This window comes from Chelonoidis abingdonii, chromosome 10 (assembly GCF_003597395.2).
Source record: "Chelonoidis abingdonii isolate Lonesome George chromosome 10, CheloAbing_2.0, whole genome shotgun sequence".
In the NCBI taxonomy this organism is placed as follows: domain Eukaryota; kingdom Metazoa; phylum Chordata; order Testudines; family Testudinidae; genus Chelonoidis; species Chelonoidis abingdonii.
The window spans coordinates 52,141,591-52,164,498 of record NC_133778.1 but is presented as its reverse complement, the minus strand read 5'-3'; the positions used below and the strand labels follow the sequence as shown (position 1 = coordinate 52,164,498).

Below are 22,908 nucleotides of genomic sequence, written 5' to 3'. Positions count from 1 at the left end.
CGGAGGCCAATAATGTCGATTTCCGTCCACACTAACAGTATTCCGAAGTAATACTATCGATTTTAGCGTTACTCCTCTCGTTTTGTAGGAGTACAGAAATTGATTTAAAGAGCCCTTTAAATCGATTTAAAGAGCACTGTAGTGTGGACAGGTACAGCGTTAAATCAATTTAACGCTGTTAAAATCGATTTAACGGCGTAGTGCGGACCAGGCCTTTGTATGCACTAAAAATTATTAGAAGTTGATTAAATAAAGTAACTGAATGCTAAGCACAACTTGGAGTGCATTTGTACAACTTATTCTCAGTTAAAGAGCATTCATTTTTGTATATAAGACCTGTCGAAATCTACTCTGTTGCTTGAGATGCAAGAGGACAAAATTGTTGGAAATTTTTAGACAATTTTTGTGCTCCTATTAACGTACCAGGCCAAGTTCTATCATTGATCATGTGCATGCAGTTCGCATTAGTTTCAAGGGAGCTGTTCCTTTAGCCAACATCTAAGACCAATTACTTTGGTGTTTTGATTCAAAACATATTCTAAAATTGAAGAGCAATGAAACTTTAAATATGACTCAGAGTATATTCTTTGAAGACACTTTCCATGGCATTTATTACAAATTACATTTACAGCCTAGGTGCTACTTATATATACGTGAGGAATTTTACTAACCATTTAATAAGAAAAAAAAGTGTATATTAAAGTATATGATGTCTGAGTTGAATGAGTATCTATGAACATACTGTATTAAGATATTGGAGGAAATAATACAAGATGTCACTATTTCATCCAGTGTTTCACCCAACTGTACTCACACTTCTCCTAAATTTTAACTTCAAAACTTTGGGCACTGTATAAATCTCTCAAATTTTTTCATGTTTTTCATGACAATATTTACAAATTTTTATAAAAGAGCATGAATACTATCCATACAATTATGGTTAAAATAGATGTTGGACTTTACCAGAATGTAACCTATGATGCAGGATAATCAGTTAAATAAAGAGCAAAGTGAACACCTGCTATCAAAACAGATCTACATAAAAGAACTTTCCTGCCAGAAATGTCTTATGAAAATGAAAAAGAGCTACATAATGATCTGCAACTTTTTTGTATAAGTAGCACCAACACTATAGGATTTTTAAGTACTTATGGTGAACTGCTTGTCTTTCACACCTGGGAACTATATTTTTAGAATAATCATTTCCCGTTAAAAATAGTACTGAAAAATAAAGTAATTACCTCAATTCAGTGGAAGTTCTTTTAAAAGATGGGAAAAAACTATTTTCATATGTGTAAGTTATACTGATAGGAATAATACTGAGCTGGAGCCTATGAGATATGACAGTTTATTCATAAAATACCTGCATGCAAACCACACCACTAACAAACAATATTTTTGAGAAGGTGAAAAGTGACAATACATACATCTTCCCAAACAGCATCCAATTCAATTGGGGGCGTAGCTTGTTTTAACATGCTCTTGAAAGCAGACTCTTTCCGCTTCATTTTGCGAGCCTCTTCTTTCTCCCGCTCACGTTCACGGGCTTCTGCCTTTTCCAGCAACTACAGAAAGTAAGTCTTGAAATCATTCAAGTGACAATAACATCCACATAAGTAATGAAGAGTGATAATTAGGTAGCATGTAGTTTTGCCTAAAGTTTTGCCTCAAGGTATTTCAACTTTGGTATTTTTTTTCCCATTTTGTTTGTGCCTATTTACATTATCTGCTCCATTAGTCAACCTTAAATTTTATATTTGTTCTTTTCTCAACGTCTCAAATGAAGTCCATGTCCGACACAATAGAAAATGATTATTACAACTTGCCAATATTGAATGTAAGTTCATCAGGAAGCATCAGCTTACAACTCCAAAGACATTGTTGAATCCCTACTCTACATTTGTATTTTAGGACGGGTTCTTTAGATTCTGAACAAGAACTCTGCCTCTCTGATCTGAATTCTCAAAACTGGCAATATCAAGAAACACATCCTTAATCAGTAGCATATTTTACACACTATATTTACTGAAGTACTCATAAAATACACCTACAAATGACGCAAACAAAATATTTCAGTTTCTGAGGGTAAGTCTACTTTACTGCGCTATATGCACTGCTGTAGCATGTCTGGTGAAGACACGCTATGCTGATGCGAGAGTGCTCTCCCGTCGGCACAATTACTCCATCTCAACTAGAGGTAGAAGCTATGTCAGTGGGAGAGTGTCGTCCACCGACATAGCATCGGTTGTGGTTGCTGTAACTGATATCACGTGGCTGGGGGGGAGGGAGGGGAGAGGAGGGGGTAGAGAGGGGCTTTTTCAGACCCCTGGGTGATGTAAGATATATCAACTTAAAAAGGTAGCGTAGACAAGCCCTGATAAAACAAATTTTTTAACTCAATTTTCTTAATATGAACATATGAGAATGTTAGAACTTACACTATTGAAAGCCAGTTTGATATTTCCAGCATCTAAAGTGGTAGCTCTTTTAGTTGAACTGATGACCGTAACAAAGTCTTCAAAGGTAGTATTCACTTCAACCAGAAATCCTTTATCCTGCAAGAGAGTTACCTCCTTGGCACCAGGTAGGTCAGGAACTCTCACGTTAGCGCTAATGCACACTGCATTAGCGCAACGTGAAATCCCAACTCCCAGAGTCAAAGAGTTACATTATTAGTTTAATAAATTTGAATGATATATTGGTTCCTCTTATTAAGAAAAGCACATTTTTCCTCACCTTTAAGATGTCTTTTATTATCTTCTTTTCATCATGGTAACGTGCTTTCAAATCTTCAACATAAAACTTGAAAAGATCAAGTGCAGTTGATCCTAACGAAAAAACTAGAGAAGTCAAAAGCTAGCTCTAACCAAAGAGCTGCACTTTTTAAAAAAATCAATTAGAAAATAAACATCACACTTCTATTTTGCCCCAAATCTATAGTCTCTGTACCTGTATCACTTTCTACATTGTTGGAAGAGGAAGTAGTCTTACCAGGCTGACCAAGCATGTTAGTAAATCTGATGTCAGAACTTATGGTTGGATACAACTCCATCCAGGAGGACATTGAATGTAACTGCCCATGTTCATGTAATTCATCCAAAAATAACTGCAAAATAGGATGGAATAAAAGTGTCCATTTTCACATATTTGAAAATGTGCTTTTGCATACTTCATGTTATAATGAAAGAAACACTATTAAACTGAAACCTAATCATTTGTTAAAACACAATTTAAAAAATAATTTCAGGCACAACACCTGCCCCAGCGGTCCCTTATCCCCTCTTCTGACATTCCAATTACATTTTCCTACTTATTAAAACGTGACACTCCTTTCATTGCGATATGGGGAAATTGACTTACCACACAGGGGAATACGTAATTATCAGTATATTTTAGACCGGCAAAGAAAATCTAGTGCCCTTACTTTAAAAAGACTGTATGAAAGTGTCTGGAATATTTGAAAGCTGTTAGATTTTCAAGTTTGAAAAGTTTCACCAACCTGAAAAGATTCTCTATTTTTACGTTGTCGTCGCCTTTCCCTAAGCAAACTCTTCTGTTTTTCTTCTTCCTCTTCTTTTTCCAAAGCCCTGATGTGTTCTTCAAAACAAATCAGTGCATCTTCTTTATCCATATCTAAAAAGGAGAAAAGAAAAGGTTTCCGACTGGGAAATTTTTTACCTGATAATTTTCTGTTGGCAGCTTCTCTCCTCATTCATCACTAAAGTGTAATAATGGGAGGACATTATCCAGTAGTGACGAAAGACAGACGCTACAGAGAAGAATAAGTCTCATACTGAAGGATCCTAGTCATTAACAAATACAGGACTTCCATAAAGAACACTGGACTGAAGAGAACAGCACTTGTGCTATTGCCCACATTTCCAAAAACAGCCATGAATCAAGGAAGACTGCATAAGGGATATTTGTCAAATACTTCAATAAATTCACAGAACCATGATCTGTGAATACAGGACAACAGGAGTGGTAGCCATGTCAGTCACAGGCTATGAGACACACAAGGTGGGTGAGGTAATATCTTTTATTGGACCAACTTCCGTTTGTGAGAGAGAGAAGCTTCTGAGCCACATAGAAGACCTAAAGAAGAGATCTAGGTGGCTCAAAAGCTTGTCTCTTTCACCAACAGAAGTTGGTCCAATAAAAGATATTACCTCATCCACTTTGTCTCTCTAATATGGGACCAACTCAGTCTTCATAGGAGGCCAGGGTTTGCTTTGTCATGGACAGTAAATTACCTTCCTACACTTTACCTTGTGTCTGCACTAGGAGTTGGAGAATGAGGCATAGACCACACTTTCTAGAAAGACATATAAGACATGATCTCACCCTGGTCTACTTGAAGGCAAAGTATAGGACGTGGCTGCTATACTTGGTATTCATTGTCAACTACAGCTCCAAATCCCAGAGTGGAGAACAACCTAGCAGGGAAGAGGATGATTTGGTCTCCACTGCCTTTCTACTGAGATTACAAAAAAGATTATCCATAACATTAGGTGTCCACTTCTCAAAACACTATCTGAACTGAACAGAAATCACCAGGGTCTGATTAAATGCATCCTAGAATACTCAAGGAGCTGACTGAGGAGATATCTAAGCCATTAGCAATTTTATATGAAAAGGCATGGAAGACAAGTGAGATGGAAAAGGGCACATATAGTGCCAATCTATAAAAGGGAAATAAAGACAACCCGGGGAATTACAGACCAGTCATCTTAACTTCTGTACCCAGAAAGATAATGGAGCAAATAATTAAGCAATCAACTTGCAAACCTCTAGAACAGTGGTCCCCAACCTTTTTCATCTGGCAGACACCAGACGATAAGCCATGGAGGACCGTGGCAGCGGACGAGCATCCCCCGAAATTCTGCCAACAAGCAACAACTCCAATAGTTGTCGCCGCCGAAATGCTGCTGACAAGCAGTGTCATTCAGAGGCATTACCAGCAGCATTTCGGCAGCGATGCCTCTGGATGACGCAGCTTGCCAGCAGCATTTCGGCAGATGCTCGTCCACCGGACAGTACACAGGTGCACTTAGATGACCCGGCGGGCACCATGGTGCCCACAGGCACCTCACTGGGGACTCCTGATCTAGAAGATAATAAGTAATAGTCAGCATGGATTTGTTAAGAACAAATTGCGTCAAACCAACCTGATAGCTTCCGTTGACAAGGTAACAAGCCTTGTGGTTAGGGGGAAGCAGTAGATGTACTGTATCTTGACTTCAGTAAAGCTTTTGATACGGTCTCACATGACCTCCTCATAAACAAACCAGGAAAACACAACCTAGATGGAGCTACTATCAGGTGGGTGCAAAACTGGTTGGAAGACCGTTCCCAGAGAGTAGTTATCAGTGGTTCACAGTCATGCTGGAAGGGCATAATGAGTGAGGTCCCACAGGGATCAGTTCTGAGTCTGGTTTGATTCAGTAGCTTCATCAGTGATTTAGAGAATAGTATAGCAAGTACACTTATAAAGTTTGCGGACGATACCAAGCTGGGAGGGGTGCAAGTACTTTGAAGGATAGGATTAAAATTCAAAATGATCTGGACAAACTGGAGAAATGGTCTGAAGTATATAGGATGAAATTCAGTAAAGATAAATGCAAAGTACTCCACTTAGGAAGGAACAATCAGGTGCACACCTACAAAATGCGAAATGACAGCCTAGAAAGGAGTACTGCGGAAACGGATCTAGGTGTCATAGCGGACCATAAACCAAATGAATCAACAGTGTAACATTGTTGCAAAAAAAGCAAACATCATTCTGGGATGTTTTAGCAGGAGCATTGAAAGCAAGACATGAGATGTAATTCTTCCGCTCTACTCCATGCTGATTAGGCCTCAACTGGAGTAGTGTGTCCAGTTCTGGACACCACATTTCAGGAAAAATGCGGACAAACTGGGGAAAGTCCAGAGAAGAGCAACAAAAACGATTAAAGGTCTAGAAAACATGACCTATGAGGGAAGATGGGAAAAATGGGTTTTAGTCTAGAAAAAGAGAAGACTGAGAGGGGACATGATAACAGTTTTCAAGTACATAAAAGGTTGTTACAAGGCAGAAGGAGAAAAATTGTTGTTCTTAACCTCTGAGGATAGGACAAGAAGCAATGGGCTTAAACTGCAGCAAGGGAGGTTTAGTTTGGACATTAGGAAAAACTTCCTAACTATCAGGGTGGTTAAGAACTGGAATAAATTGCCTAGGGAGGTTGTGGAATCTCCATCATTGGACATTTTTAAGACCAGGTTTAGACAAACACCTGACAGGAATTGTCTAGATCAGGCCTGCACAACATGCGGCCGAGGGGCCGCAGGAGGCCTGCGTGGGCTCGCTGTGTGGCCCGCGGGGGATGAGTAGGTGGGCTCACTGTGCGTCCCATGGGAGGTGAGTAGGAAAGCAACAGGTGAGGAAGGTGGGCTGAAGAGGCGAGCCGGGGGGGAGTGAGGGGCTGAGGAGGCGAGCCGGGGGGGAGTGAGGGGCTGAGGAGGCGAGTGGGTGGGCAGTGGCGGGGGCGGGGCAGGTGAGCTGAGGGAGAAGTGGCTGAGGAGGTGAGCCAGGTGGGTGGGCAGTGGCAGGGGATGAGGAGGACTGAGGGTGGAGGGCTGAGGAGGCAAGCAAGGAGTCAATGGCTGACCTGTTCTACTGATCTGGTTTGGCTCCCATCCCCTCTCCAAGGGTTGCAGCTGTCTGGAGGTGCTGCCTTCCAGGACTTCCTCAGTCACACCTCATTCATTCAACAAGGCAATTGATTACAAAGTTGGGGGAAGATCTTATTTTAATTCTAGCAAAAAGACATTTTTCTTTTCCCTTAATTATACTACCTTAGGGGCCTGCTGTAACATATTACCAAGGTTCAATGTTTCGGTGGGGCAGCGCTGGGGCAGGAGGGTTTGTTTCTGCGGGTTGGGCGGTGCTGGTGCGGGGAGGGGGGAAGTAATGCAGGGAGGCTGGGCGATGCTGGGGGGAGGGTGTTGTGTTTCAAGGGGGGCTTGGTGGCACTGGGGGAGGGGGGAGTCAGCAGGGCCAGGGGGTTTCGGCCCTCAGCTGTTTTCTTTACAAGTTGTGCAGGCCTGGTCTAGATAATACTTAGTCCTGCCACGAGTAAGGGGACTGGACTAGCTTTCTCGAGGTCCCTTCCAGTCCTGTGATTCTAGGATTTCACATAAGTTGCTGACAGCTGGCATTATTTAGTAGTTGCTGAATTGGTAAAAAAAACAAAAACAAAAACAAAAACAAAAACACTAACTATTTATAATCATCACTAAACCAGTTCCACGCCCTCTTCAAGAGATTCCCATTTCCCCTCAGCCCCTTACTCTGAAGTTCTTCATCCTCCGCAAATGTAGGATTGTCCATCAGATACTGTTGGGCCTCCGACCAAGTGGTAGAGTATGTTACATTAGCCATGTTGTCCAATATGTTTTTCAAAGCCTCCCAATTCCTCTTTCGTAACTGCTTGGCCTGCTCCTAAAGTGAGTAGTCAGGGAAAAATAAATCAGCCAGCCAGCCATGCATTAATTTTCCTAAAGTACCAAATAAGATACGATCAAGTATCACCCTCTGATTATATACAAAGAAAATGACAAATTTTGGACACACAAACAGTAAATAATCTATACAGATTTTAAAGTCACTTGAATCCATTGCCATACCACCTTGTCCATAACCTTATCACATTTAAAGCTGGCCAAAACTCAGTCTTCACAGGAAATTTCAGTATTTCAAAATTTGCCCTTTTTTCTGATTCAGTGAATAGCAGCAGTGAAATTGGCAAGAATCACATCAATTTCAATCAGCAGCTGCCTGGGCTTCTAGAGTCCATGGCAGCTCTACCATATAGACTGCCTCTGGACAAGAGACGCCAGACCTTCCAGACTACTGACGATACAGTGGAGGCACTCTTCTTTAAGGCAGGGATGGACACACACACACAAAATGTTCTTATGTCAGGTTAGCTAACCTGCAACAGCTAACTCAGGTTAAAATAGCAGCGAAGACATAGCAAGCTTTAAAAAATCAGATTAGCAGCTCAAATTAAAGCCTATGGAGAATTTGAGATTGAATTTGATGAGTTAAAAGCCAACTTGCTGTGTTTTCATTACTATTTTAACCCAAGTTAGCTCACGTGACCTAGCTTACCTGAGTTATGTAGACAGACCCTAAGGCAGTGGTCCCCAAACTGTGGGGCACACCCCTCTGGGAGAGCATTGAGGAACATCCAGGAGATGGGAAGGGAGCACCACCCAGCCCTGTTGTGGCCCCAGATCTGTTCTGGCCCCGCCCCCTCCCACATTGTGGCTCCACATCTGGCTGGGGCCTGGCTGCCAGCCCCTACAAAGGCCCAGCTACAGCTCCACTCCAAGCCCTGCCCCCTCTCTCAGCCCCTGGCTGCGACTCCATTCCCAGCCCAGAAGCAGAGCCACTCCTGGCCATGGGCCTAGCTGCTGACCCCCACCAGGGCCAGGCTGAGTCTCTGCTCTCTCCTGCCCTCAGCCTTGGCCACTGGCTGCAGCTCCATCCCCAGCCCCACTCCTGGGCCCATATCCATCCCCTCCCTTGGACCCCTTACCCCTGTCCACGCCACCCCCACTCCCACCCCCACCTCAATCCACAGCCCCAACTCCCAGCCCCAGCTCGGGGGTTAGGGGGGGGAGAGGAGGAGGGATGGGGTTAGAGGGGGCGCAACCCTCAAAAGTTTGGGGACCACTGCCCTAAGTGTATATTTACACAGCAGCTGGGCAGTGAATTTCCAGCTTAGGTTGAAATACATTTGTTAGCTCTAATCAAGCTAACATGCTAAAAACAGCAGTGTGGACGTGACAGCACAAGCAGCAGCTCGGTCTAGCTGCCTGAATACAATCCCACCTGATCACTGCGGTACATACTTGGGTGGCTAGCCTGAGCCACGGTGGCTACGTTGCTATACTTAGCATGCTACCTTGGGCAGAGTTAGTAAATGGGTATCTTGTAGCTGCTGTGTAGACATACTGCAAGAGTGTAAAGAATCAGTGCTGAACCATGGGGCTCACTGTGTTGGGGGAGGAGCTGCTTTGCAGAGGAAACCTAAAACTTAGGTTCTCATCACATATAATAAGCAAAAAGCCTGATAAATTTTTTGCAAGAATACAGACCTTAACCCTGGAGTTACAGACAAATGCTATTTTAGGGAAATTCTATCTAAATTCTCCTTACATTTTTAAACTACATACGTTGTTCTTCAGTTTGTGCCTTAAAATGTTGTGCAGGGTTAGCATGCACAGTTGAACAGGTGCTACATACTATATCTATCTATATATATCTATATATATATAAAATCAGATTTTCAGCTATGTAAATGGAAACATGCAGGTTTATACCAGTTGAGCCTCTGGCCCATAATTTCTTTCAATGTGCAGTATAGAGTATCATAAAGCACTTTTGAACAAAAGCCATTATATAAATTTATGCAATATCCACATTGGACAGATTGTTCTTTGTGGGAAAATGAAGTTAATAGACTTGCAGTTAGCAAGCCTATTTCAGGGAAATGAAAATTACATACTGTGCAGTGAAAAACAGTTCTAGATGGGGTTTCGTAAGTCACTGGCAAGAGAAAAGTTAGACAAAACAATCTAGAAAATTCTTTACTTTCTTCAATAAGTTCAGATTAAATTGTTTTCTCTGAGATAAATCTTGAAAACTAAAAGAAAAATAATTACCTTTTCTTTTTTAGACAGAAAGAACAAGACATCTTCATAAATTTCAAGACGATCACGTTCTGATATTGCATTCCAGACCTCCATCTCACCAAACATTTGTTCAGCTTTTCTGTATATAAAAAAATCCACCAAAGAGAGAGATATAAACTCACTTATTGGCACATACTGATTTAAATGTAGTGGTGGTAGTCTCTACACAAAGCTTTGCATTTTGGTTGGAAACATTTAGGTAAAACTCTCTCTTTGGGTCAAGTGGTGCATATTACTCCAAACAGGTTTATTTACTTCATATGAGACTCCAAGATCTCTTTCCTGATTATTTGTAGCTAAATTAGTCCCCATCATATTGTATGTATAGTTGGGGTTATTTTTTCCAATGTGCATTACTTTACATTTATCCACATTAAATTTCATTTGCCATTTTGTGGTCCAGTCACTTAGTTTTGTGAAATCTTTTTGAAGTTCTTCACAGTCTGCTTTGGTCTTAACTATCTTGAGCAGTTTAGTATCATCTGCAAACTTTGCCACCTCACTTTTTACCCCTTTCTCCAGATCATTTATGAATAAGTTGAATAGGATTGGTCCTAGGACTGACTGTTGGGGAACACTGCTACTTACCCCTCTCCATTCTGAAAATTTACCATTTATTTCTACCCTTTCTTCCCTGTCTTTTAATCAGTTCTCAGTCCATGAAAGGATCTTCCCTCTTGTCCCATGACAACTTAATTTACGTTAGAGCCTTCAGTGAGGGACCTTGTCAAAGGCTTTCTGGAAATCTAAGTACACTGTCCACTGGATCCCCTTGTCCACATGTTTGTTGATCCATTCAAAGAACTCTAAGACATGATTTCCCTTAACAGAACCATGTTGACTTTTGCCCCCAAATATATGTTCTTCTCTGTGTCTGACTAGTGGTAATGGATTGGCCTGGATGACTCTGTTTGGGCACCCAGGTGCAGCCCTTAACACCTATGTTACATCACTTGCAATGGCTCCCAATTATTGACTTCCAGATAAAGTTAAACTGATGCAACTTTGTGGTTGATGCTTACATTGATTAAAAGTGCCCCTGTTAAACAGATGTAAGCCATATTTAAAACGATATAAGAAAACAGCCATACAGAAAAGTTGCACTGTTTTAACTCAATTGATACAAATACTGCACCTTTAGTTAAAGTACTGCAACTGTATATGCACACCAGGCCTTAGTCTGCTACAGCCTGAATTTGGTGACCCTCAGAACTGAATACAAGAGTCACCTGTTTTACCAGTAGCAGTGTGTGGCAGCACTGAAAGAAGCTAAAGTGTGGATGACTAGTTAGCTGAGATTTTTGGGGGGCAGGGGGTTATATGGTAATATTGATTAGAATCCTAAAAGACTGACAGGCACAGTATACAAATCCCAACTAAATTTAGAATCTTACTATTCTCTCTCTCTCTCTCTCTCACACACACACACACACACACACCCCAATTCAATTTTAATTCATAATATACAGGAGGTCAGATTAGAGACTCTGAAGGTGCCTTCTAGCCTTAAAATTTGTATTTTGGCTACAAAGCTATCAGTACATGGGAACAAACAGGATGAGTACTGATCTCTTTTGGTACTATGCTCTTGTGTTAACTATGCAGCCAGTAAGGTACACATTTTCACACTTAAACCAAATCTCACTATCTTCACAACTAGCAGAGCTAGAAACTATTTTTAACACACATACACTTAGAATCTTCAAAATACAAAGTCCTGAAAAGGCTCCAAAATTTAAGAAATCTATTTCTCAGATTTTAATTGTTCCTATTAGTAACATGGTGCAACACAGTGAGGGGTGGTGGAGTTAGATTTTGTATTTTTATTCTTACAAGTCCTAGAGAAACAAGCCAATGTAACACCCACACCACTGGAAGACATTCAAGTTTTTTTAGTGGTCTACTAACTTATTTACTGTTCAAGCAAATATGTTCACCTAAGTAAACAGTCAGAGGTAAAGAAAGCTTTTGGGATTAAAAAAAGTGTTTAATTAGAACAAGTTAATAATACCATAGGATTCAGCAATGATTTTGCTTTGCACTCTAAAATGCTTTATAAAAACTGTACTCCACATTGATCCTGGGGCCAACTGTTTCATGTGAATACTAAACCAAGATTCACATATCAATCCATAAAGTCAACTGGAAAAGGAATACCACACACAGCTTTCTTTGCTGAAGAGAAGAATAAATTCATGTTCATAACTACAGTCGCAAAAAATAAGAGACTAATTCATAGGCTAGAAAAAGAAGTTACCAGCAACAATTAGGATGTGGGTACTATCAGGTAATTATGCTTAGCTGAAAATGCCGCAGAAAATAATGAGGAAGTTTACCAGGTAAGGCTACCCACTCAGAAGAGGTGAGTAGGAATAGTTTACCACCCCCACACCTCCCTAAACTCTGTCTACTGATTTCCGCGTTCACATTTTAGAAAAAAGACCAGTATCAGTTTTTTTGCCTACATGGATATTTACTTTAAGAAAAAAATGCAAGTAAGCACTCTTACTGTTGCAAAAATACAAATGCACTGTGTACTCTATCTTCATGCAAAAATTGTTCATCTCAGACAACATACAGATTAATAGAGTTCAAACAGCAGCTTTATGGACAGGGTGAATTAGAACACTAAAAAAGAATAAATCATAAAGATTAAAAACATTAAGGGTGACAATACATTTCATGCTATCTTGTGATTCTCCACCAATACAATTTTATTGCAAATTTATATATTTTAATAACAGGTAGTTGTGACATTTAAGGGGCACCGTGTAGGAAAAGAAATTTATAAACAAAGTTGATCTTAAGAAAAAATAAAGACAATGCTTTGGATTAGGCAAAGGATTGGCTTAAAAAAAAAAAATGCTTAGCCTTGTATCATGCCCAAATGGCCAAATCTCTCCATCTGACAGTACACCAGAAGTAGTAAGTTCACAACCAGGGCCCCCTATACTGACAACCCTCTGCATCTCAGAATGCATGAGGTAAGCCTACAATTTACATTTTGAATCAAAGCTAAAGTTTATTGCTTTCATTGTTAAAAGGAAAACTGTAAAGGCTAACGACCCAAAAATTAGCTCCATCTGAAAAAAAATCCATTAATCTGCTCTAAATCTTTTGCTGATAACTTCAAAGTTGTCTGCAAAAACAAACTAACGGATTATACAATCAGTTCATTTGATGGGGAACAACCCTTACAAAACAGCTGTTTACAAAACAGCAGTTTGTCAGTGATTAACATATTATTTTAAAAATTAAATACTAAAATATTCTGCAACAGACCAGCATAAAGAAAGTTGTTTGCAACCTTCTGCACTGAACTTACTGTTCATGAAACTTCATCATTTGTGGCATCAGGAATACCAGCAATGGTAACTGGGATCAGGAACTATTTTCAGATTAGTTTTACAATTTATACATGACAAAGAATTTTTCCCACTCTGAACTCTTACGGTTGTAGGTCAGAAAAATAATTATTCTCCTTTGACATAACTCTTTAATTTCTGTAATGCTATGTTTTTATACTGATAGTAATGACATTAACTCTTACATGACACTGCCAAGAAGTTAAAAAACAATGTAACAAACCTCAGTTTTATTCCTATTATATATTTCTTTCATTACTGTGAGAAAAGAATCGTAACTTGTCTGGCTCATTCCAGTTATCAGCCAGGTGATATGGGTAAGGCCACTAAGGGCATTTCTGCACCACAGCTTACTGAGTGGCAAAATGGGGTATAAATCTACAGCGCTAATGCATGCCATGCTCTACGTGTCCGTATGGACCCTACTGCTATGCACTAAAAGTGAGCACTGCACGTCAGTGTGCACTAGGGAACTTTTAGAACACAGTAGCAGGGTCTGCATGGACAGTTACTGCGTGACCTGCTGGAGTGTTGCACAAGTGGTTGTGCAAACATGCTCTAAGTATTCTACTGTTTTCTTGAACAAAAAATGAAATTTAATACAACAGCACCATGATGGGAAACAGGAAGATTAAAATTTAATTTATCGGAAAGATTGTGTTTATTTTTAAATAAAAATATGGCATAACGTACTACCTTCATTTCTAGATACTTGAACTCAAATTCTATCAGCTCCACTTATGCCCCATCATACTGAGTCTAAAGACCTGGTCCTACAACAGATAATTAGGTCGGTATAACTATGTCGCTCGGGATGCAAAAAATCCACTCCTGAACGACACAGTTAAACTAAACTAACCACCGTTGTAGATAGTGCGAGGTCAACAAGAAAATCCTCCTGTTGACCTAGTTACCACCTCATGGGGAGGTGGATTACCTGTACTGACAGGAGAAGCGTAGGTAGCATCCTCACTGCAGCACTTTAAGCGTAGACAAGCCTTTAGATTTTGCAAAGATGAAACATTATATAAAGGTTCATGTTCACCAGAGACCAAGCCAAGTAAATTTAAGGTTGAACTTGAAACAGTGATGGGTCATTGTGGTACATTAAGTTAATCTTACTTGTATCTTGTTGTAGATGTCATCTTTTCATGGTTTTCAAGGAAACGTTGAAAGGATTCTTTAGCTTCTTTGTATTTTGATCTTGCTTCTTCTTTTTCTTCTTTCTCCGTCTGGACCTTGTAAGCATTAAAGGCTTGCTTTTTTTCACTCAACTTTGCCAATGCACTGAACAGCAAGAAAAACAAGATTTTAAGTACACAAAATGGGAATTAGAAAATACAAGTAATAATGCAAATTTATTTACATACAGAATGAAATACAAACACTAATGTTAATAGAAGTGTGGTGAAACAAAGTGAAGCATACATTACAGAACTAAATTAATACTCAGGCTACTGTATCTGCTTTCATGTCTTTAAATAACGTCTATTAAGTCAAAGTACCTTTTCTTATAACATACTACCAAATAGCCTTATAAGAGATCTTACTTTCAGGCTGCATTTTGGACATTAAATATAGATCAAATTTTCAAGTCTGTTCAGCACCCAACAGCTCCCAATGAGAGCAATGAGCTCTTTTGAAAATATGGCCCAAAAAGTTCTCAGCATCTCCATTATAACAAACATAAACCCCTATTTCAGGGAAGATTTTTAAAAATCTAAAGACCATCTACTAGTTCAACTCTAGTTACTACTGCTAATATATCTTTGCTTTAAGACCATGTACCATTCCATTGTTCAAGGTATTTTGCTACTTTAATAAGAGGTCAGACTCAAAAAAAAGAAAATTGGCTTGGTGTAGGAACTGTCAGTATTTGATCAAATTCCATTTCAGTGCTCAAATATGACACTGATGAGGGCAAAGTATATATACATTTTGTCTGTGACAATGTAGATTAAAGAGCAGAGAGGAAGCAGTACCTGTATCTAGGATCATTAATGATCATTTTCATAGCTTGCTCCCATGAGGCATTGGATGGTACACGCTGTGAAGACATTAAATCAATAATGTAACCAACTAGATTAGGTACCAACATACTATGGTGATATGGCTTCTTTGGAAATACTGATAGACTAGATTGAAGTATTTCGTTTGTTTGGTGAGGCACAGCAGACTTATCACTGATGTTAACAGGAGAGCTGTACAAAGATAGACTATTCCCCCTTCATACTAACTATGTACAGTATGTTAGTAAAAATAAAGTGATGTTTTCATAAGTTAGTCAGAGAGAGAGAGAGAGATACAGGGCACTTGTAGGATCATCATCACTATTTCTACGGTTTGATTCTCTTTCAGGCACTCTTCTACTGCATTTGGACACTAGAATGTTGGGCACACTACAGAAAGCATCCATCAATAAACAGACAGAGGGAAATTGAGCATTAGCATCATTCTTCTCTCACCACATCCTTCACCTTTTGAACAATGGTAGGAAATTCAGAAAGCATGTCAAAGGGCAATTGTATAGGGCTCCATATTTTTGATCCTGCAGTGAAGTAATAATGCGTTTATAACATTTACTGTAATTTCAATAGCAATGTAGAATATAACAGAATTATGACTTCACAAAGGATGGATCGTAAAAGAGAACCTGTCTAAACACACCTGGCTTTAGTAATTGTAGTAAGATGAAGGAAAAAGGAAATGGATTTTTGTTGACGATAAAAGTAAATTAATGTGAAAGTCACTCTTGTTCAAACATCTGCAGTTAAACATAGTGACAGGTTTTGTCAGTTGGCATCTTTATAATTTTCTGCCATATCTTCATATGGCAGTTAAAAATCATCAATTTCTAGATTTTGGACAAAATCATGAGTTTAAAATTGCATTATACTAGGGAAAAACATAGGAAGGAGAAGAGCTGTGGGCCCCCTGATTACAAACAAATATATTTTTAAAAAGCATAGGCAACATAAGACAATTGCCTAAGCAAGTACACTTCCTCTATAACATTTTTTTCCTCGTTTACTCCAATATGAAAGTCAACCTTTTTAAAAAATAAATCAGTAATTTCTCAGGCAAGTAATTCAGAAGAGTTTAAAGAGTAGTTGACTCAATTAAAAAAACCTTTTCTTTCAACAGTTCTTTAAATGCTTGCTTTGCTTCTTCTTTTGTATTCCATGTATACGTTTTTTTAACTGGCTGGGTGTCCTCTTCCTCTTTTTTGGGAGCAACACTAAAGATTAAAGACAAAATATTACATACTTTAGGTAAATACACCATTTTTCAGTTAAACCTAAAAAAAGGTCATTATCAATTTAAGCGATGTCCAATTAACAGACATTTCTTGAGAAATATTTTTCAAATATATAATTTAATAAGATGGAAATTGATACTTCATATAAAAATAATAATTTGCTAGTCTAAAATAAAATGATACACGTTATGGGCGGAAAAGTGAGAAACAACTATCTGAACAAGACATTTTAAAACTACTTCTCTCTTTGCAATAGCGGTGCCACTATTGCAATCTCCCCCTTGATTTAAGTGAGATGGAGAGAGAGGAAAATAGGGCATTAATTGTGAAAGAGTCTTGACTTTGCAATTACTCCTAACTTTGCCTAAAACTACTGACCTTCAAAGTACACTACAAAACTTATCTGTTTTTACAGGCTTCTGGTGAGGGATGGAAGGTGTAGAGTAGTTACAGTCAGTTGGGAAGGATACCACCAACTTTGGTGGGTTTATTTCATTTGGATTTTTTAGTTGGGACTACAGCCTATTCAGAGTGGACTACATGTTTTTTCTTTGTTTTGTATTTTAAAAAATGTATATTCTAAATTACAGACAAGCAACTGGATGTTTCAGGATGATGCTGCCTGTTAAAATTCTCAAATACTTAGGGTATGACTACACTTGAAACTTCAGAGCACTGCTGCAGCAGTGCTTTGAAGTGCGAGTGTGGTCGCAGCGCCAGCACTGGGAGAGAGCTCTCCCAGCGCTGCACGTACTCCACATCCTGATGGGGTTTAGCTTGCAGCGCTGGGAACCGCGCTCTCAGCGCTGCGGTACTGTTTACACTGGCACTTTACACTGCTGTATCTTGCAGCGCTCAGGGGGGTGTTTTTTTCACATCCCTGAGCGAGAAAGTTGCAGCGCTGTAAAGTGTCAGTGTAGCCAAGGCCTCTAAACAAAGAGTCTAACTCACTTTTCAGAGTGGCAATCTGTATGTGGATTGCAGTTGTCTACAGTGTCTCCTGTAACAGCTGCATGACAGCTACAACTCCCTGGGCTACTTCCCCATGGCCTCCTCCAAACACCTCCTTTATCCTCACCACAGGACCTTCCTCCTGGTGTCTGATAACGCTTGTACTCCTTAGTCCTCCAGCAGCACACCCTCTTACTCAGCTCCCTGCACCTCTTGCTCCCAGCTCCTCTCACGCACTTCCTCTCCTCTGGCTCCCCCCCACCTGACTGGAGTGAGCTCCTTTTTAAAACCCAGGTGCCCTGATTAGCCTGCCTTGATTGGCTGCAGGTGTTCTAAATAGCCTGTCTGCCTTAATTGGTTCTAGCAGGTTCCTGATTACTCTAGTGCAGCTACTGCTCTGGTCACTCAGGGAACGGAAAACTACTCACCCAGTGACCAGTATATTTGCCCTCTACCAGACTCCTATACCCCACTGGCCTGGGTCTGTCACAGTATAAATATTGTTTATCTAACATTTCTTTATCTTTCTAAAATAAAATGCAGAGTCATGAGTCCCAACAATCCCCAATTAAATCTGGCAAATAAATGAAGGACCTGAGAAAGATATGAGGAGGCTTTTAAAAAATAATTTAAAATGCCTTCTTCCCTGGTGTTTTTTTCTTAACCATTTCTCTCCCCACTAGCTTTGCTCCAGTCTCTTTTTTCTTTTGAAAAATATCTGAACAAAAAGTTTAGCCACCTCCAATATAACTACAATCCCACAACTCTCAACATTAAAAAGGCTCGGATTAAGGAGCCGTATTCCAAGTCAAATTATTGGATTTTACTTACTCCACTGAAGCCTCCTGTTTAGAAGTTTCCTCTACAGTGTTAGTGACAGCTTCTGCATTCTGCTCTTGTACAACAGGGGTGACAATGGTTGTGGCAGCAGGGGTGGTGGTGGTGGTGGTGGTGGTGGTAGTAGTTTGCTGCACTTGTTCGTCAGCTGTTGTAGTTACTGTACTTTCATTTTCTACAACAGAAGCTACTGTAGAAGCTTCAGCTTCAGGAGCTGCTGCTACAGCAGGAATGACAGTGGCTGCAGTAGCAGCCACGGCAGTTTCAACATCACTGGTGGTGGTGGTGGCGGTGGTGGTGGTGGTAGCGGCGGCCGTGGCAGTAACGGTATCTGTAATTTCTGTTGCAACAGCTGGAGCAGAAGATGTTGGAGTTGATTCTTCTGGTTTACTGCTGAATGCATGAAGTAAGAAAATCAAAATAAGAGTTTTATAGTCATGTAAGTTCAATTAACCTTAAAGGAAAATATTACACTGCAAATACGGTTCAAAGGACATCACTAAGAGTTTTAGGCCTACCTTACAAAAAGTGTTATATCTCACCAAAAAAACAAAAACAAAAGATCTAAAACAATTTCAAAAGTGAGGAATTTTTGTTCTTTTTTAAGAACTGTACAGCTTAACAGAAATAAAGGGACTGAAGTTCAAATATTTTTAAATTAAAAGAATTTCTAAAATTAAATAATGAAAATATACTTTGGTAATCAAGTATTAAAACACTTTAGAGACTGAAAGCAAGATAGTTTATTTCAAGAGATCAGAGCTATTTCAGTTTAAGAAAAAAATAGTCATTGATACTATCAATTTAATAAAAAAAAAGTATTTTTAGAAACATACCTGTTTTCTTCAGCTTTAATCATCGCTATGGGGCAAAAGAAGAAAATGTTTATTCAAAATGCAATTGTTCACAAGACACTTATGTTTGGAAAAGAAAACTTACTGATATTATATATATTTAAAGAAATTGATCAGGTATACAAAAATAGCTACTCTTTTATTGTTGATATTTAAGATGTTAGTATTCTTGTTTCAATAATTTAAAAGACAGGTTGATTAAAATGAAATTCTAGAACCCCCAAAACACAGAAAATCTTACTGAACAGCCTTCTGCAACTACTACTTTTTCCTTTTTGTTCAAACTGAAATAAATATTTTCAGTTTCATCAGGCAACAATGCTACTTTCAATACAGACAAATAGGGTTTACTCAACTGAATCTTTCCGTTTCAGTAATCTTTTTCTATCTAGTTTTTAATTACTAGTGCTGCTTCTCTAATTTTTGGAATTCCTCCCACCCTCACCCCCAACTCTCCCCATCTGTACTATCCTATTACCTTAGCTTCCTTAAAATTATTTTACCAAGACCATACTCCATCCAAAGTAAACACAATGCAGCATTACACTCCACCAGAACAAACTATGATGTTACCTTTGTGGAACAGCAAGAAGAAATCCAAATGAGACCTAGATTTATATTCGTGTGTGTCATAATATGATCTCATGCAAATAAAAGATGGTGGTGGTTTTCTCCCCCCAACATCTCCCAGATAATCTCAAAATAAAAGCTTTACTCACATGCACTTTGGGAGGTATGCTGGTTTTGACTTTGATAAATTAGCTTTTCCCAACAATAATATATTGAAGCAATGGTTGGTGGGGGCAGTTGGGAAACAGATCATCAACACCATTTACAAACACAGCTTCATGCATAATTTTAATTTTCAACTAAGATAGCTAACACCATTTTTATTTCAAATCCACTGAATGGGATGACACTGAATTAAGTTTAATCTTTGAGACTTTGATCAATGTTAAAATAAGACAGACCAGTTCTGTTTAGTTATAATTTTATATTATTGGGGCAAAACTCCAAAATCTCTTTTTTATTTCAGTATTTAATTTTTAATAGGAAGAACTATTCCTACACTAAATTAACAGTGCCATAATTCATGTAGAAATAACATTTACATTATATACAAAATGCTTAGTTTCTATTACTGTTACCTTCAAGATCTTCAAGCTCTTTGGGTTTTGCCCAGCGTGATTCTTTAGTTTGGGAATTGTAGTAATAAGGCTTTCCAGAGTCAGATTTGTACTCTTTCCAAGGGCATTTAGATAACAATTGCTAACGGAGAGCAAAAACGTTTGTTAAAAATCTTATTACAATGTTTCAAACAACTAAAATATCCTAAAAACAACCCAAAAATAAGCCTAAAATCAATTTAAAACATATTGCAATGCATACAATGAAAATATTCCCTCAAGAAAAGCAGCAAAATGTAAACCTGATGTCACATTGTGAGCTCAAAAGCACATCAATGCGTATCTTGAAGAATCCATCCAACTCAGTTATAGACAGTTATCTAGAATTAATAAATTTGGTTTTTTTGGAGTGGGGGTGTTTACAGTTGTAAATTACATTGAAATAAAATTTCTAATGCATGTCTCTTGGACAGTATACTGAATTTATTTTAAGTCACTTGTTCCATATCTCTCAGTTAACTTGGTTTACCTCAGCAGGTGTTTTGAGATCATCTGGCTTCTCCCATGTAGATTGTTTTGTTTCAGTATTATAATAATAAGTTCTTCCATCTGGTGATTTATGTTCAGTCCACATAGATTTCTAGGAAAAACAAAACAGACCATCAATGAGAAGCAATAAAATGTGATTATGGAATGTTATAAAAAACTCTAGAAAAATTAAATACAAGTAGTAACTTATGAAACCTGTTTAGAAGGATCTTCATTTATAGAACTGTTGGTTGTGGTGGTTTGCTGGGCTGCACAAACTATTTGATGTGTGATCTGAAGGGAAAAAAAAAGAAGTGTATTGAGTTCTTTTGTTCAAATTTTTTAAAAAAACAACGTATTTTAAATATATCCAATACAAATTTTTAAACACAGAACAGTAGCCAAAAAAACCCAAAAAACCAACAACCTAAAACTGATTCAGATTTACAAATTTCCTGTATACAGTAAATGATTTTAAAGCATAATGAAGAATCAAAAAGGAAAAAACTTACAATACAATACTACTCCAAGACAGACAACGACTGACTGACATACATGCACACACACAGGATGTCTAGGTCACTTTTAAATGCAACTTTAAATGCAACTTAAGTTGATAATGACTGAAAATCATTTCCATACGATGGCAGTTTAGCATGCCACATGAAATAAGTTCAAAGTTTCAAATTACTTCTTAGGTGACACCTATGTACATCACTAAGGACTGAAAGTTACAATGATCCAAGACTGGGAATTGTTATATTAAGTTATGGACTGGTGCCACACTAATCCTGCTGAGAAGGCTGAATCCACTAGTGTACAGATATTTGTTTATAGCAGTGGTGGTCCTACCAAATTCACAGTCCATGTTGCTCAATTCCACAGTCATAGGATTTTTAAAATAATTAATTTCATGATTTTAGCTATTTAAATCTGAAATCTCACAGGGTTGCAATTGTAGGGGTCCTGATGCAAAAAGGAGAAGTTGTTTTTTTGGGGGGGGGGAAGGGGGGAAGGTGTTTGCGGTACTGATATCCTTACTTCTGTGCTGCTGCTGACAGTGGGGTACTGCCTTCACAGCTGGGTGCCCAACCAATAGCCACCGCTCTCCAGTTTTGAAGGCAGTGAAAAAGTAAGGGTAGCAATACCACAATCTCCCTAAAATAACCTTGTGACACCCCCCCCTGCAAATCCCTTTTGCGTAAGGACTCCAATTTGAGAAACGCTGGTCTCCCCCTGTGAAATCTGTATAGTATAGGGTAAAAGCACACAAAAGAGCAGATTTCATAGGGGGAGACCAGATTTCATGGACCGTGATGCATTTTTCCATTGCCGTGAATTTCGAAGGGCTCTATCCATGAGATATCAGACTTCCCACCCTCCACACCAATATTTGCTCGTATTAAGTTATTGTACTGTGTGATAATTTCTCCTGAATATGAGAACAGGAACTACTTAAAATGTCACGAAAAACGTAGGGTCCAAATACCTTCTGAAGATTTTGCATAGAGAAGAAATAGTATCAGAAATACAAATATTAACATTTTATTTTTATTAGAGTATGGAAAAAAACAGTTTAATTCAATATTGCAAAACAGATTGTTATGAGTTAGCTGACCCACACACTTTAAGATCAAAGAGCCAGTTAGAACTAGAAATACTGATGGACTGGTACATGGGCCTTCCAGATTAGTAGACTCTGACCGCTCATTAGAAAAACATTTTCTATCCCTTATGACAAACCATTATAGTAACTGGCACTAATGAAGATCCTTGTTGCTAATCTCAGCTGAGTTACCAAGGACTGAATATAGTCATGAAACCTGAAGTGCTCTCTCGTTCTGAACATGTTTGTGTCAGGGCACTGTGAAGACTACATCGTGCTACACTGTTCTGTTGATACAGACCACACACTTCAGAGCTAACAACACAAAAGTTTCATAACACTAAACAGACATGAAAATTTCTCCTTTTTAAATTTAACTAAATCAACACGATATTTGGGGATTTAAAAATAAGGAGTAATTTCCAGTCTTCACCAGCACAAAAATACTCACTACGCTAAGGAACTGTGTGCCTGTTTTAAGGTTCCATATCTCAAAATGCCACCCAGCTTTGCAAAAGCATAACTGGCTAAGGTTGAGTCTGTATTTCAGTCCTCAAAGTTCACAAGATACTAGAGTTTAAAAATCATTACAATTTTCCAAGACCTAAAAATATTACATTATTTTTATCACAATCTT

At 38.7% G+C, this 22,908-nt stretch overlaps 1 protein-coding gene across 8 annotated transcripts in view; it reads right to left on the bottom strand.

Annotated features, from left to right (window-relative positions):
• PRPF40A (pre-mRNA processing factor 40A) overlaps positions 1 to 22,908 on the bottom strand; it is a 51,317-nt gene that overhangs the window by 12,749 nt on the left and 15,660 nt on the right. For 3 of the 8 annotated variants that reach the window (XM_032789952.2, XM_032789953.2, XM_075070225.1), the window contains 15 exons: positions 20,882 to 20,959; positions 20,667 to 20,777; positions 20,159 to 20,279; positions 18,993 to 19,017; positions 18,151 to 18,549; positions 16,239 to 16,347; positions 15,092 to 15,156; positions 14,232 to 14,396; positions 9,715 to 9,823; positions 7,333 to 7,483; positions 3,500 to 3,633; positions 2,950 to 3,106; positions 2,737 to 2,840; positions 2,439 to 2,555; positions 1,428 to 1,565 (listed from right to left, as the gene is read on the bottom strand). In XM_032789952.2, the coding sequence (XP_032645843.1) occupies positions 1,428 to 1,565; positions 2,439 to 2,555; positions 2,737 to 2,840; positions 2,950 to 3,106; positions 3,500 to 3,633; positions 7,333 to 7,483; positions 9,715 to 9,823; positions 14,232 to 14,396; positions 15,092 to 15,156; positions 16,239 to 16,347; positions 18,151 to 18,549; positions 18,993 to 19,017; positions 20,159 to 20,279; positions 20,667 to 20,777; positions 20,882 to 20,959 (1,983 nt within the window). The remainder of the gene's footprint in view (positions 1 to 1,427; positions 1,566 to 2,438; positions 2,556 to 2,736; positions 2,841 to 2,949; positions 3,107 to 3,499; positions 3,634 to 7,332; positions 7,484 to 9,714; positions 9,824 to 14,231; positions 14,397 to 15,091; positions 15,157 to 16,238; positions 16,348 to 18,150; positions 18,550 to 18,992; positions 19,018 to 20,158; positions 20,280 to 20,666; positions 20,778 to 20,881; positions 20,960 to 22,908) is intronic. The other 5 variants (XM_075070226.1, XM_032789948.2, XM_032789947.2 and 2 more) reach the window with 5 other exon arrangements.